The following is a 14,253-nucleotide window of genomic DNA, read 5'->3' on the forward strand; positions in this document are numbered from 1 at the left end:
TCAGTACTTGCTCCGGCGGGAGGTGGTGGTAGACACGAAGCGGACGCTGGAGCTGCGGCTGCCGCGACCCCCACTGCAGCTGCTGAAGCCCCCCTCGGTGGGCAGGGGACAGGGGACACTGGGGACACAGGCTTCGCTTGTGAGCACGGAGCCACCCTGGGAGCTTGCGCTCAGCAGGTCCCCACAGGCCGTCATGACCCGGGTCCCACTCAGGCTGGAGCCGCAGGCACCGCTGGACCTGATGCTGCTGCTGCCCGAGAAGGTGACCCCGCCACGGGAGAGTGTGGAGGTGGCCATCAGGGGTTCAGGCCCGCACACCACGGCACCCCGGGAGCTGCTCACGGCTGCAGGAGAGAGGAAATCGTCAGCGAGGTGGGCTGCCACTCCTGGGGCCCAATTCTCCAATGAACTCCCTACTGAGGGGGGCAGAGGCGGGGACAGGACTGGTGGCATCAGGGGAAGTGCTTGGGCAAGTGGTTCCTATTGTTCACATAGATGACACCCATTTTTCCTTCCTCTTGTCTGAGTGACTCAACGGCTGTGACTTGCCACTGAAGTTAAACATTCAGATTAAAATGGAAGAATTCAGCCAATTCCTCAGGTTGCATATAGCCATAAGCTGGCTGTCATTTATATATGGCTGAAGTCAGGTTGGGCATGAACTGGATTATCCAGATACTGGAGCAGTAGTTCCTATGAAACTTGGGACTTTTCTCTCTTGATTACATCATGTCCTTTGGTGGTCCCTACATTGTCCCTCCAGTAAGAGTCTCTTGTCATTTCCCCTCCAACCCAGTGATGGCTCTGCTCTGTAGCCTTCTGGTATCCCCTGGGCCTGCCTCCATATCCCAGGACTCCAGTCCAACTAAATCTTGCTTAGATCAGCCCCATCTGTGGAGGGGGCTCCCTGCTCCTTTCCTCTCCTTTTTTTTTACAAAAAAAATGTTTATTTTTTGAGAGAAAGAGAGAGAGAACAGAGATGGAGAGATGGAGGAGCAGAGAGAGAGAGGAAGAGAGAGAATCCCAAGCAGTCTCTGTTCTATCCGCCCAGAGCCTGACATGGGGCTCAATCCCATGAACCATGAGATTATGACCTGAGCCGAAATCAAGAGTCAGATGCTTAGCCAAGTGAGCCACCCAGGTGCCCCTCCTTTCCTCTCCTTTTACCAGAATCCTTCCTACCATCTGTGACCTCCACTCAAGCGTGACCTCTTGCAGAAGGCCACTCCTTGCTGCCTCCCCTCTCTGAGGGCTGGGCCATCCGAGGACAAGTAGCTCTGACTGCCTGACTCACCCACTATAGCACTCAGCTCCACGATGCATCTGTGTAGATTTATACTTTGGGACCAGAAATCTAGGGTTGAATTCTGGATGTGCCACTGACTAGCCTTTGTGACTTTTGGAAAACAACATATTTTCTCTAGGTGAATAAAAAGTGGGTGTTAATGCCTATTCCTCTCCTTAGGGCTTTGTGGGTTAGGTTGACAATGGATAGGGCTCATCTTCTAAAGAAGATTATAATTCTAGAAAGCAAGGGCTGGTCTTGCCTTCTCTGTGCTCCCCCCGCCCCCTGCCTCCACAGTGTCCAGCATAATTCCCTGCACACTTTGGCCACCAATGATATTTTGTCTGGCAGCCGCAGCAGGGAAACATCCGCTCATCCTCGTCTCATCCCAGCCATGGGGACACAGGCCACTCATTGGCACAGATCCTTTCATTCCATCTCTGGCCTTTGTCCCTGAAGGACAAGACCACTTAGAAGAAAAAAAGCTGACTCTCTCCCAGAACCCTCTCCCATCTATTAGGCCCTGCAAACCTTTGTGATTGCTTAGCCCTGGGGAAGGAAAGCTCTGGGGAAGTCTCGGACCTCAGCTAAGGCGGTGCACCCAGGCCAGGAGCTTGCCTGGTCCTTGCTCCCCTGACTGTCGTGGCCAACCCAGCCCTGGGCTCCCGATCCCAATGTGGGTCTGGGCTTAAAGGAAATTTGCAGAGCCCCAGGAGGGAAATATGAAGAAGAAAAAACTTAAGATCCTTACATATGTTTACTGGTCCAACACCTTCGCAGATCCTGGGGACAGAAAGCAATAAGTCAGCTCACAAGCAGTGCTGTTCCCTGAAAACTTGCTATCAGAAGGGTTTTCTTGGCAGAATGGACCAATGGTTCTTACCCCTAGCTATATAAGCATCCTGGGAGCTTTGGAAAAAATACACGTTCCTAGACTCTGCCCCAAAACCACTGAATCAAAATATTTGAGGAAATGTGTTATTATATTTTTTTAAACAGATAATCAATTGGGCAAAACTCCCTATGATTCTGGTGCAGCTTGTGCACAAACTTCCATGTAGGGGGTAAAAATCTAGAATCTTCTTCTAACTCCTTGGAAAGGGCAACCAGACTGGACCAATGTTTGCAGAGAAGATCTTGTTACCTCTAGAGAATGCTCAAGTTAGCAATTCTTCACCTGGTTCCCTCCCCCACTGAGTCTAGATGTCTAAGTCTGACCTCAGACCCTCCTGCAGCACTGAGAGCTCTCACCGGATCTCCTCGCCCTCCAGCAGGCGCCTGTAGGTGGCGATCTCGATGTCCAGGCCCAGCTTGACATTCATCAGTTCTTGGTACTCTCGCAGTTGCCGGGCCATGTCCTGCTTGGCCTGCTGCAGGGCACCCTCCAGATCAGCCAGCTTGCACTTGGCATCATTGAGGGCCGCCTCGCCCTGCTGCTCAGCCTCGGCCACCGCGGCTTCCAGCTTGGCTCGCTGCAGGAAGGGCAGTGTACAGGTGGGCTCTGGTGGGGACCAGGGGATCCCCAGGTGAGGTTAGAAACACTGCCCCTCCCTGTCCTCCCCTCTCCTTTGCCCACCTGAGCCTTGGCATGCTCGATCTCTGCCTTCAGTCTCTGGATCAGGCGGGTCAGCTCATTGATCTCATTCCGTGTGTTGCGCAGGTTGTCACAGTGCTGGCCAGCTGTCACCCGCATCTCCTCATACTGGGGGCAAGCAAGGGAGGTTATGAGGGTCCAAAGTTTAAGTCAAGACCACAACCCCAATTGAGTTGGGGGCCTTAGACCTCCACTGGGTCCACTTCATTGTACATGAGTCTTACTCTGGGGCTGCCCACACCTCTTCCTCAGCCCCCCGCTCTGCCACCCACCTTGCTCTGGTACCAGGCCTCAGCATCAGCCCGACTGCGCCTGGCGACCTCTTCATATTGGGCCTTGATTTCATCGATGATTCCATCAAAGTTCAGGTCCCGGCTGTTGTCCATCTTCACGATGACCGATGTCTCTGAGATGTGTGACTGCAGCAACTGGATTTCCTGTGTTGGAAGATAAGCGAGACAGATGGGCTCAGAGTCCCATCAGTGACTGGGACTCTGTCCCAGGGGCCCCAGGAGTGGCTTCGGGAGCAGAGAGCATTGCTCCTTTGTTCAGAGCAAAGCAATGGAGTGGACCATCCAAACTGAGGGCAAAGAAAAACACATGAACTGAGAACCATCTCAGTTTGAATTTAAACCCTCATTATATACTTGAAGACTCCCTTTAACACTTTATTTGCTAAGGTAAATACAGGCACCTAGGAGCTTGGTGGAGGGGAGTGAGAGCCATGGTAGGGCTGAAACTTTTCCCTGGCTTATCCACAAAATGGCTGTGCTGGTCACGGATCATCGAAAGTTGATAATATTCTAGAACAAGGTGGTCTAGGAATTCCTATATCCCAAGTCCTTAATAGAACCAAGGGCTTGGACTCTAAAGGCTCCAGAGGGAGCTTTCTTCAGCCTTTCCACTCAGAGCCAGACATTAGCACTGGCTGGCTCTGTACTCGACCAAACAGACCACTTACAAAGCAAAAGATAACTAATTCATCTAGCTAATTAGGTCAAACACATTTTTTCTTAAATCTCCTAGAGAATCTGTTTTCCAGAGTCTTTCGATCAGTGGAGAGGAAGTGAAACTCCTAGACCCCAGTCTTTGGATTGGTCAATAAGGAGTTGGATCATAGATCCAAGAAGTTCATTCATGGAGCTGAGTCAGGCTGCCAAGAAGCCTGCCTGCTTATCTTCCTTTCTCCACTTGTAGACACACCAACATTCAGAGGATATAGATTCGAATGGGAAGAAGATGTACAATACCAAATGTTAGAAATTATGCCCGTTCAGGTGAAGCCCCTCTCCGAGAGTGCAGGCCACACACTGATCTCCTTGTTTAGCTCAGAAAGGGATGAATGCTTACCGCCATGTATAAGGCTTTGAGAAAGTCAATTTCCTGAGTCAGAGTATCTGCGTTGGCCTCTAGATCAGACTTATTTAAGAAAGCTGTATCCACATCCTACATAAAAGAGAGAAGGATAAAATGGTCATTATTTGTACACTGTTTAAGCTTGGCAAGGTCTGGAGATGGGTGGGATGATTAGGCTAGTCCCCACAAGGCCAGGCCAGGCTTTGGGATGGGTGGTGGAGTTCTTGGAATGGTGACTATTGTTCTTCTCCATACTACAATATGAAAACTCCCCTGGGGGCTGCTAGACATTTTCTGATGCTTCTTTGGAGGCAAGGACAATCTGAATAAGCTAAGACTCTTAAAAGTTCATCTCTTCAGACCTCTGCTCTCATGAAGGTCCAATCCTAAATAATTTGAGGCCAAATCCTTCCAACTCTGAAGAAAACCTGTTATGACCTTACAAGTTCCACTCTGCAAGTGGTCCCAGACTCTACAGGGCTGCCTGGGAAGTTTCCAGGGCAGAAGATGCCTTGGGAACATTTTTCTGTCTGGAGGAGAAGTTTGCTTGGACCTGTGGCTTTCCCTTACCTTCTTCAGAGCCACAAACTCATTCTCAGCATTGGCCCGGAATCCTACCTCCTCTTCGTACCTGGATGATAAGGATGGAGAGTGTGAGTTCTCATTCTGAACTGAGAGTCAATTACTCTCCCCTCTCCAGTGAGCCTCTTAAGACACCTCTGCTGCATCAAGGAGCATGGGTCCCCGTTGTCACCTACATGTGCACATCTCATCTTTGTCTCATCTTTAAGACCTTTTATGAGCCTGTGACCCTCAATTTTTCCAAATTCCTTTTACTTTCTCAAATTAGATTTGGGGTCTGAAAGTGTAGACCATTGCCATGTTCCTCTGCTAGGAAAGACTTGGGAGTCATTGCACTTGAACATAGAGGAAGTAGGACCCAGCTCATTGCTGCACCTGAGTGCAATCTTTCTGGAATCAATGGACCCGTTCCCCCAGACAAGACTAGGGACAAACCATGCCCAATTCCAAGACTTGTTTTTACTCAGGACCCACAGAGGGCTTCCACCTCCTCTTACATATCATTGCCCCCACTCCTATCTCTAGGCTGAGTATTGAAACCAGAATTCAACCCTGATCCATCCAGCTGCTATTATCTGAGCTTGGCAGCTGCTCTGGGGACCAAACCCTGCCTGTCCTTGGTCTATGCAGTCCAGATGCCACTTACTTCTTCTTGAAACCCTCAAGGACATCCTGCATGTGGTTCCTCTCAGCCTCGAACCGGGCCCGGTCACTGTTCACTACATCCAGCTGCCTCCGCAGGTTGGTGATATAGTTCTCGAAGAGGGGCTCCAGGTTGCTTCTGGCACATTTCTGCTCTTGGAGGAAGTTCCACTTGGTCTCTAGGAGCTTATTCTGCTGTTCCAGGAACCGCACCTAAATCCACAGAGTCAAAGAAATGGCACCTAAAGATCTTGATAGAGTCACGTACATGTCAACCAGCAATTCAGGTGGCCAAAGATGGTTCTCAGCCCCATGTTGACATTGTCCTCTTGCCTGTTGGCTGTCATTCCTCCTCTGACTCAGTAAAAGCTGGAAGAGTAGGTCTGTGACCCTCTCCTCATGCTCAGCCAGGCTCAGCTAAACAGAAGCTTTCAAACCAAAGCACTTTAGTCATTTTGCTTCTACCCTCCAAGAAAGGTGTAAGCTAGTCCACCAGGAAGTTGGAAAATTTGATTCTATTTGAGCTAGGATTTACCTGTATCTAAAACTGATATTGGCCATCCCTCACAGGGAATGAGGAGCAGAGTAAAGTATATTGGGGTGGGATAAAGCATTAAGAGGTGGGATTTCTCAGGTCATAAGTCATACCCACCATTCCAGATACTCCATCAGCTGAGAATTGAAAAGCTGGAGGAGAACTTGGAGATCATTTGCTCCAACATCTCGTTTCAGAGATGAGGAACCTGAAGCTCACAGAGGTGAGTTTCCATTCTCAGACACAGAGCATTCCTGCTCCATGGAGACATGGTTTGTGGGATGTCAGTTCCACATCATTGTTTCTCTCATGAGTCTGACCATCGTGACTTCCTGTGGTAGTTCCCTACTATGTCCCTCAATCTAGGCAACTCAGCTTAACCTGAGTACCCCACATGGGGAGTATACATTCCTTGTTTTGTGCAAAAATTACTCCATATTCCACTTTCCTGAGCCTGAACAGATGTGGTCATGCAGCCTCAGAAGCTATGACAATCTCAAAAAGAGCACGAAGATCTCAAAGGACAAAACCCTTTAAACATGTAACCAACATCTGGCCAAAGTCCTAATGTTTCTACCTTGCTTGTGAGATATTTCTAAGTGACTAGGTAGTGGGTCTTAGTTTGTCCAGATGCCCTCAGATTTGGCTGGATGCTCCTCTCTTCTCCAGAAGACACAACCTCTGTCTTAGTCTATCCCACCTTGAAGCATCTCCTCAGGTTTGTCCTTGTTTTGCAGCAGAGTGACCCAGAAATCATACTGTGGTGCCTGAAGGTTCTGGGTCAAGGTTGATGCCCCAGGCCTGGGCTGTTTCTTCTTAAGGGAGAGGACACCCCAATACATTTTAGCTCTCATCATCCCAGACCCAGAGATTGAGCTGTTATAGGTACCTTGTCAATGAAGGAGGCAAATTTGTTGTTGAGGGTCTTGATTTGCTCCTTCTCATCCTTCTTCACCCTCTGGGCATTGGGATCAATCTCCAGGTTGAGGGGGGTTAGCAGGCTCTGGTTAACAGTCACTGCCGTGATAGATGGGGCTCCTGGGACTCCAACTCCTCCAACTCTGTAGCCAAAGCCAGGGCCACCAAAGCCATAGCCAAGGCCACCACTGGCTCCGAATCCCAGACCAAAACAACTGCTGGCCCCAAAGCCCAGACCAGCACCACTCCCATTACCAAAGCCGAAGGGCATCCCACTGCCAGCACCAAAGCCAACTCCACAGCGGATGGGACGAGTGCCTACAGCTGCCATCCGGGGTGAGCATGATCCAAAAGCGACGACACTCCGACTACCAAAGGTGCCAAGGCCCCGGGAGCCAGGCCCACTCCTGCAGGAGACAGAGCTGGCCCGGAAGCGGTTCAGGTTCTGGGGGGTCACCGCTGAGCAAGAGCTGAAGTTGCCCATGCGGCAACCAGACCTGACTCTGTAGGAGTGGCAAGACATGACGACTTCCTGGGTGAGGACAGAGCAGGGATTGCAGAGTAGGATGAGCTCGAGCTGGGAGTCTCTCTGAAGCTAGTGGATCCCTCGTCCCCCTTTTATGTGTCTGGGGATCTGAGGATTGGCCCCATAAAAATAGAAAAAAATCCATTTGGACACATTTATGAGCTTGGGTAGTTAGTAGAAACTCTTCATGCCTGTAACTGTTAATAATGAGCTAATCTCAGACACACCTATTCTCCTCAGGATCAGGGCTATAACATCAAACCTATAAACATTAAAAACACATAAATACATAAACATTATGGTCTTATTTTTTCCCACAAGTCCACTACAATTGCCCTTATGGGGACATTAATTTGCTTTGGTCATAAATCCAATAGACTTTTTCACTGTAAGTGTGGCTAACCACCAGAAAGTTAGGATGGTAACAACTCCAGCAAGAAGGTCAAAAGGATGCATTCATACAGATATAAACTCCTGAATAGATGGGGGTGTGCAGAAAAGACAGGGTCTGCACAGCTCCGAGTAACAAATTGTATGGCAAGAATATAGTTTATTGCATCTCTATAGATGGATTAAGTAGACCAAAAACGTTTTGTACTATTTTATCTGTCCTCCATGCTCCAGTGTGGCTGCCTATGTAAGAGTTGAATCTTCAGTAAAGCTCATTTGGGTTAGTACAGATGCATGTCTGATTTGAGAGACTCAGAAGAAATTGATTCACTAGTTCATTAGTTCATTCAACAATTATAAGTTGCCTAGTCTGTCCCAGGCAATGTACTTGGTCCTGGGGGCACACAGATAAAAAGACAGTCTCAGGGTGCCTGGGTGGCTCAGTTGGTTAAGCTTCCGACTTCAGCTCCGGTCATGATCTCGCAGACTGTGAGTTCAAGCCCCACATCGGGCTCTGTACTGTCAGCTCAGAGCCTGGAGCCTGCTTCAGATTCTGTGTCTCCCTCTCTCTCTGCCCCTTCCCCACATATGCTCTGTCTCTCTCTGTCTCGANTCCATGGCATAATTTGAGGCCGAAGCATGCCAATGGTTTGGCCATGTGCCTGTGTGGAAAGTTAACCATATGGTTTTGAACTCCCAAAATACACATTAGGGCTGATCTATAGTCTTGTGTGCAGGTTTCTTACATTATTGATAAATCTTTGGTTAGGATAGGGATCCAAAGCTATAAGCATCTGGCCTATGGCCATACCACCCTGAATGCACCTGATCTCATCAGATCTCGAAGCTAAGGAGGGTCAGGCCTGGTGAGTACTTGGATGGGAGACAAAGAATAAGCAACTGGATAGAAAAGGAAAGTTCTAAGCAGCTGGATATTATCGTTGTTATCAATATTGCAACTCTTTCAGGATACAAATACAAGTGTTTGCCTTTTCTATTCTAGTGTGACACATGGCTCGTTCTACTTGCCCTGTGCCTGGTGGATGTTGTGCTTGACTAAATGCTTGGGATCCTTTAGGATGCTTGGAGTTCTACTTGGAAGGAGCTGTGTGCTTTTGACCTGAGCTATCCAGCTTGAGTCTTCATTATTTTCTTCCCTTCCAATCATACAGCATTTATTTCCTATCGTCTTACCGCATTATCTAGGACTTCCAGGATGATATTGAAAAGCAGGGGTAAAAGGGGGCATCTTTGCCTTATTTTAAATTTTAGTGGGAAAGCTTCAAGTTTCTCACCATGAAGTATGATGTTAGTTGTAGGTTTTTTGTAGATTTTTAAAAATCAAATTGAGGGGGTGCCTGGGTGGCTCAGTCATTTAAGTGTCCAACTTCGGCTCAGGTCATGATCTCACAGTTCTTGGGTTCGAGCCCTGCGTCGGGCTCTGTGCTGACAGCTAGCTCAGAGCCTGGAGGCTGCTTTAGATTCTGTATCTCCCTCTCTCTCTGACCCTCCCCTGCTCACGCTGCTTCTCTCTCTCTCTCAGAAATAAAACATTAAAAAATAAATAAATAAAATAAAATTGAGGAAGTTTCCCTCTGTTCCTAGTTTACTACTCTGTTCCATAGACCCAGCTATCAGGTGTGTGACTAAAGAGAGAAGCAGGAAAGTAATAATAAGAGAATCCTTTTTGTGAAGATTACTGGTGATCTCCACGTTGCGAACTTCAGTGGCCTGACCTCACTCTCACTTGCCTTCTCAGCTGTATTTGCTGTAGTTGATCATTTCCATTCCTTGAAATGCTTTCTTCTTTTGGTTTCCGGACACCATGCTCTCCTGATTGTCTTCCTATATTACTGGCAGCTTCTTTTCAGATGTCTTAGCCAGTTTCTTCTATCCCCAACCTTTATATACTGCAGCATCCTTGGGCCCAGGCTTTGTACCTGTTCACATCTTTACATTACACCATTCCCTTGGTGACGCCATACAGTATCATGTCTTTAAACAATGTCTATCCACTGAGGACCACCAAGGCATATCACTTTGGTGAACATCCCTTCTGTTCTTCATATGTACATTTTAATCATCTTTATTTGCATATCATATAGGCATCTCAATCTTAAAGTATCCAACCCCATTTTCCCAATTGTTCCTGCTAAATATGTCCCACTTGCCAGGCTCACTATCCCTTTAGTAGCTCAGGCCAAAAATCTGAGAGTCATTCTTGGTTCCTCTGTTTTTTTCTATCCCACATTCAACCCATTGGCAAATCTTACCTGCAGGATTCTTACTCCCTCTCACCACCCCACTGCTGCCATGTTGCCCAAGGCCATCACTTCTCACGGGGCCCCTTGGTGTGTCCTCCCTTTTCCCCTTGAGTTTTTTCTTAACAGCACAGAGCGATCCTTTAAAAACATGTTAGATCATGTCATGTCTATGCTCTCCTGGTTTCCCATTGCACTGAGTAAATGGCATGCGGGACCCTCCACAGTCTGCTCTCCGCTTTCACTGACCTCACTTCCCACTACCCGTCTGAATGCTCACCAGGCTCTAGCCACCCTGACCTCCTCGTTGTCCATCAGACAGACAGGAAAAGTGCTGCTTCAGACACTTTCCCACTTGCTGTTTTCTCTGTTGGGAACTCCTTTTCCTCAAATAGCTTCACGGCCCAGTCCTTCGGCTCTTCCAAGTTCTTGCTCATAGGTCATCCCCTAAAGTTCCCTCCCCCACGCTCTCCCTATCCCTCCTCCTGTCGTCGCCATCAGGGGGCCTCTCCTGCATAGGTCTGCTTGCCGGTCTTCTGTCTTCCCTGGCTGGAATGTGAGTTCCAGGATGCAGGCACCTGTGCGTTTGGTTCCCTGTGTCCCCAGTGGTTAGTAGACCGGGGTATGTGATGGGAAGGACTACTTTTGTAGAACACATGAATACACCTCAAAGATTCAAAGCAGGACACGTGGGAGAAAGGAGCCGGAAGTAGGAAGGAGAGGAATTCGAGCATTTGATTTTGGCGATGTTTCACAAAGAGGAGACTCCAGGCTCCAAAATGGACAGGCATGGTGCTGACGGCGATGGCGGGGTAGAATCTCAAGCGCTTATTGGAGCGCCAACCCACTCTGCCCTCCAGCTCTGGCCTCTTGGGCTGTGAGTCTGGTTGTTCGGAGGGAAGGGCCAGGCAAAGGGATCTAGGTGGTTGGGAAGGACACTGGCGGACTCCTGGGGAGGTGAAAGGGGGAGAGAGGCACACTAGTGAGTGTGCCAGGCCAATGCCAGGGACTTGACACAGCCCTTGGAGTCAGCTGGACCTGGGTTCAGTCCTAGTTTTGCCACCTGCCAGCAGAGTGACCTTGGACGGTGGTGCACGGAGGGCAGGTGGGGTCAGGGCTCTGCTGTGGGCTCTTGTCTGTAGAGAACTTCAAAATGGTAACATGAGCAACTGAATGTCAGTCGGCTTGTTACTACCGCTGCTCACTGGCCATTTCGAACAGTGTTAGGCAGCAAACGCACCCCCTCTGTGGTATACTGGTGACCCAGGGGGAAGCCCTTTAACTTCTCTAAGCCTCAGTTTCCTCATCTGTAAAATGGACTGACACCTCCTTTTCCTTCACAGTGTTGTGGGGATAAATGTGAATATGTCTTGGGTGACGCTGTGGCAGCTGGTGTGGTCACTGCCATCCATCTCTCCCCCTCTCTTTCCTCCCTCCTTCCCTCCCCCTCTCTCTCTGCTCCTCTCGTCTCTTTTGCACAAGCCTCCCCTCCCTTCTAGGCGGCCACCCCTGTTCCTATCCAGCACCTGCCTCTTCCCGCATCATAGCCCCACTTCGCTTTCATCACCAGCCAGCCGCTCTGGGGCTGTCCCCGTTCTCTGCTTCCCGTGGGCCTGACCAGGTGGGGCAGGTGGGACCAGTCAGGCATAACTCCTGTTCTGGAATGAGCTTTCACCATCAGCAGTTTACAGTTGTGAGGTGTCATTCCCTCAGCCGGTTCTTCGGGGTGGGGGGTGCACACGTAGGGAGCGGCAGGAGGTTCCCTGGAAACTGGGCTGGCGGGGAGCTTTTGCTGGCCTGACAGTTCCTTCCTCCTGCTGTCAGTCCGCCTGGGGGCAGTCCCCAGATCTGGGGGCCAAGCCCAGCTGCGGCTCCTCCCCAGTGGCTGTGGGATGGCTGCCAGCGATCTGTCCTCTGTGCTGGGGCGGGGGAGGGGGAGGGAGGCAGAGCCGCTGCGGGGGAAGCATGGCGAGATGCCCTGTCCTGGGTCTGGGAACCCTGGGCACGCTGTGGCTGTGTGCGCACGTGGGAGGGAATGAGAGCGACAGGGAAATCCCAGATGCTGAGAGACTTTGCTTAAAGCTGCCTTCTTTCAAGTATTTCCGTTTTGCCCCAAGACAAGTTTGTGCTGGAAAAAGACGCTCACTGGGAGATGTTCCTGCTGGGACCTGCCTGCCGTGGGAAAGGAGGCTCAGGAGGCCCCCGCAGAAGGAAGGGAACGGTGGGGGAGAGGCTGAGCCCACCCCTGCCTAGGCCTTCCACCCCTCCACCATCTCAGACTAATGCCCCTTGGGTGGAATTTAAACACCTCACCTGGAGAGACAGAGCACCCCTCTTGTTTGGGGATCCCCACTCTTCCAGGCAGGGTTTTTTTTTCTCGGGTGAAATCCCAATTCCTCATGTTGGCCAGATGGCTGTCACCTGTCCAGAAGGTGCTTCCCCGCCCTGCTGGGCGCTGCTTTGCGCCTGGCAATGTGGTCAGCTGCTGGGGCCCAGCTGGGGGTCTTCCAGCAGACACGGCCATGCTGTTCCCTGATCTGTTCACAGGGCCGCTTCTGAGGCCGTTTCCCCCAGTCCAAGCCCTGGTGGAGAGAAGCAGTGACGGGTGCACCCGGGGCCACCAAGGGGACTGGGCTGAGGAAGGGATCCTGGCCGGGCAAGGGCTGTCCGGGCAGGGGCATAGGGCACCCGAGGGAGGGGGAGGTGGGGCCCGGAAGGGCCTCGTGGGGAGAAGAGTGACCTCGGTGAGGAGAGGGACAAGGAAATGGGAGATGTTCTGGGGGGACAGACACAGAAACAAGGAACTCCATTCTGGGTATTTCTACTGTCCCCCAGGCCCCTTTGGGCTGCTCCCCTCCTGTCTTCACAGGAGTGCTCTGGAAGAGGCCAGGATTTGGATCCCCGAGGCCCAGTGGGATGCAGCGAAACTCAGACATCATGCAGATCCTCTGTGTCTGTACCCGGCACCCCGCACGGGCCTGGCCCTGAGTGCGGGTGCTTAGGCGAATGGAATGTGAACCACCCGGCCACCACCAGGAGGCACTTTTGTTTCATCTGCCTGAGTCAGCTCCTAGTGGAAAGGGAGGAAGAATGTGGGGGCTGCTGCCCAGCACTGAGGGGGACCACCCCGCCCGGTGGAAGGTCTGGAGGGGGATGGCCCAGCCCTCCGAGCTCACTTCCAGGGCAGCACTTGGGTCCCCCACCGCTGGGGCGAGTTTTGCCTAGTGATCTGTTCAGACCGCCACCTCTCTCCCTGGGCCTGCGTCCTCTGAATGGGAAGTGCCAAAGGGATGGTGGCCTTGCGGGAGCCCACCTAACAGTGGGGTGTTTCCTGGGCCTCAGGCAGCCATCTGTGGGCTAGAGGTGGACCGTCCATTGGAATCTTTGTTTGTGCTGACTCCAGGCCAGAGCGTCCCTGTAGTTTTCAGAGCTTTGTATAGTCATCAGCAAGGAGCTGAGCAGGCTCTAGGGTCAGGTTCAGGGTGACAAGGTTGCAGTGGGAACGGACGCTGGGGGGCCTTGCTCTTGTGTGCCCGCGCCTTTCCCCAGTGTGGATGTCCTGCTCTCCTGATGCTCACTGGCTCGGGCACAGTGGTCTTTGGCTCACAGTCGCTGGTCCCTTGGCCCAGAACTGCCACCGGGCTTCCTTCCCCTGAGTCCTGCTGCACATCAGGGTCCAGTTTGCCTGCCCTCCTCCTGGGGACCTTCCAGAAGCCCGGGACTGGGTGGGACCCTCAGTTATGTCCGTCTCCACAGCAATCCTCACATGCGTAATCTCCCATTCCAGGTCTGTATGCCCTGCTAGGCTGTAAGCCCTGGGAGGCATGGACTGGGGCCAGGGCCTCATTTAAAAAACCAAACAGGGGCGCCTGGGTGGCTCAGTTGGTTAAGCCTTCGACTTCGGCTCAGGTCATTATCTTATGGTTCATGGGTTTGAGCCCTGCATCGGGCTCTATGCTGACTGCCAGCTCAGAGCCTGGAGCCTGTTTCAGATTCTGTATCTCCCTCTCTCTCTGGCTGCCCCCTGCTCACGCTGTCTCTCTCTGTCTCTCTCTCTCAGAAATAAATAAAACATTAAAAAAATCAAACAGCTGGATTGAGATATAATTCACATACCACATAATCTACTCATTTACGAATATACAGCTGATGGTTTTCGTATAT

General features: G+C 51.0%; 1 protein-coding gene across 1 annotated transcript; it reads right to left on the reverse strand.

Annotated features, from left to right (window-relative positions):
- KRT84 (keratin 84) lies at positions 1–7,435 on the reverse strand. The gene is made up of 9 exons (XM_077753450.1): positions 6,884–7,435; positions 5,464–5,672; positions 4,806–4,866; positions 4,230–4,325; positions 3,152–3,316; positions 2,862–2,987; positions 2,537–2,757; positions 2,037–2,068; positions 1–344 (listed from the first exon to the last, which is right to left on the reverse strand). The coding sequence occupies exons 1-9, from the start codon at positions 7,433–7,435 to the stop codon at positions 1–3; spliced, it is 1,806 nt and encodes a 601-aa protein (XP_077609576.1).
- Between the last annotated feature and the right edge of the window lie 6,818 nt (positions 7,436–14,253).

Source organism: Crocuta crocuta, unplaced genomic scaffold, assembly GCF_008692635.1.
Source record: "Crocuta crocuta isolate KB4526 unplaced genomic scaffold, BGI_CrCroc_1.0 scaffold30, whole genome shotgun sequence".
In the NCBI taxonomy this organism is placed as follows: Eukaryota; Metazoa; Chordata; class Mammalia; order Carnivora; family Hyaenidae; genus Crocuta; species Crocuta crocuta.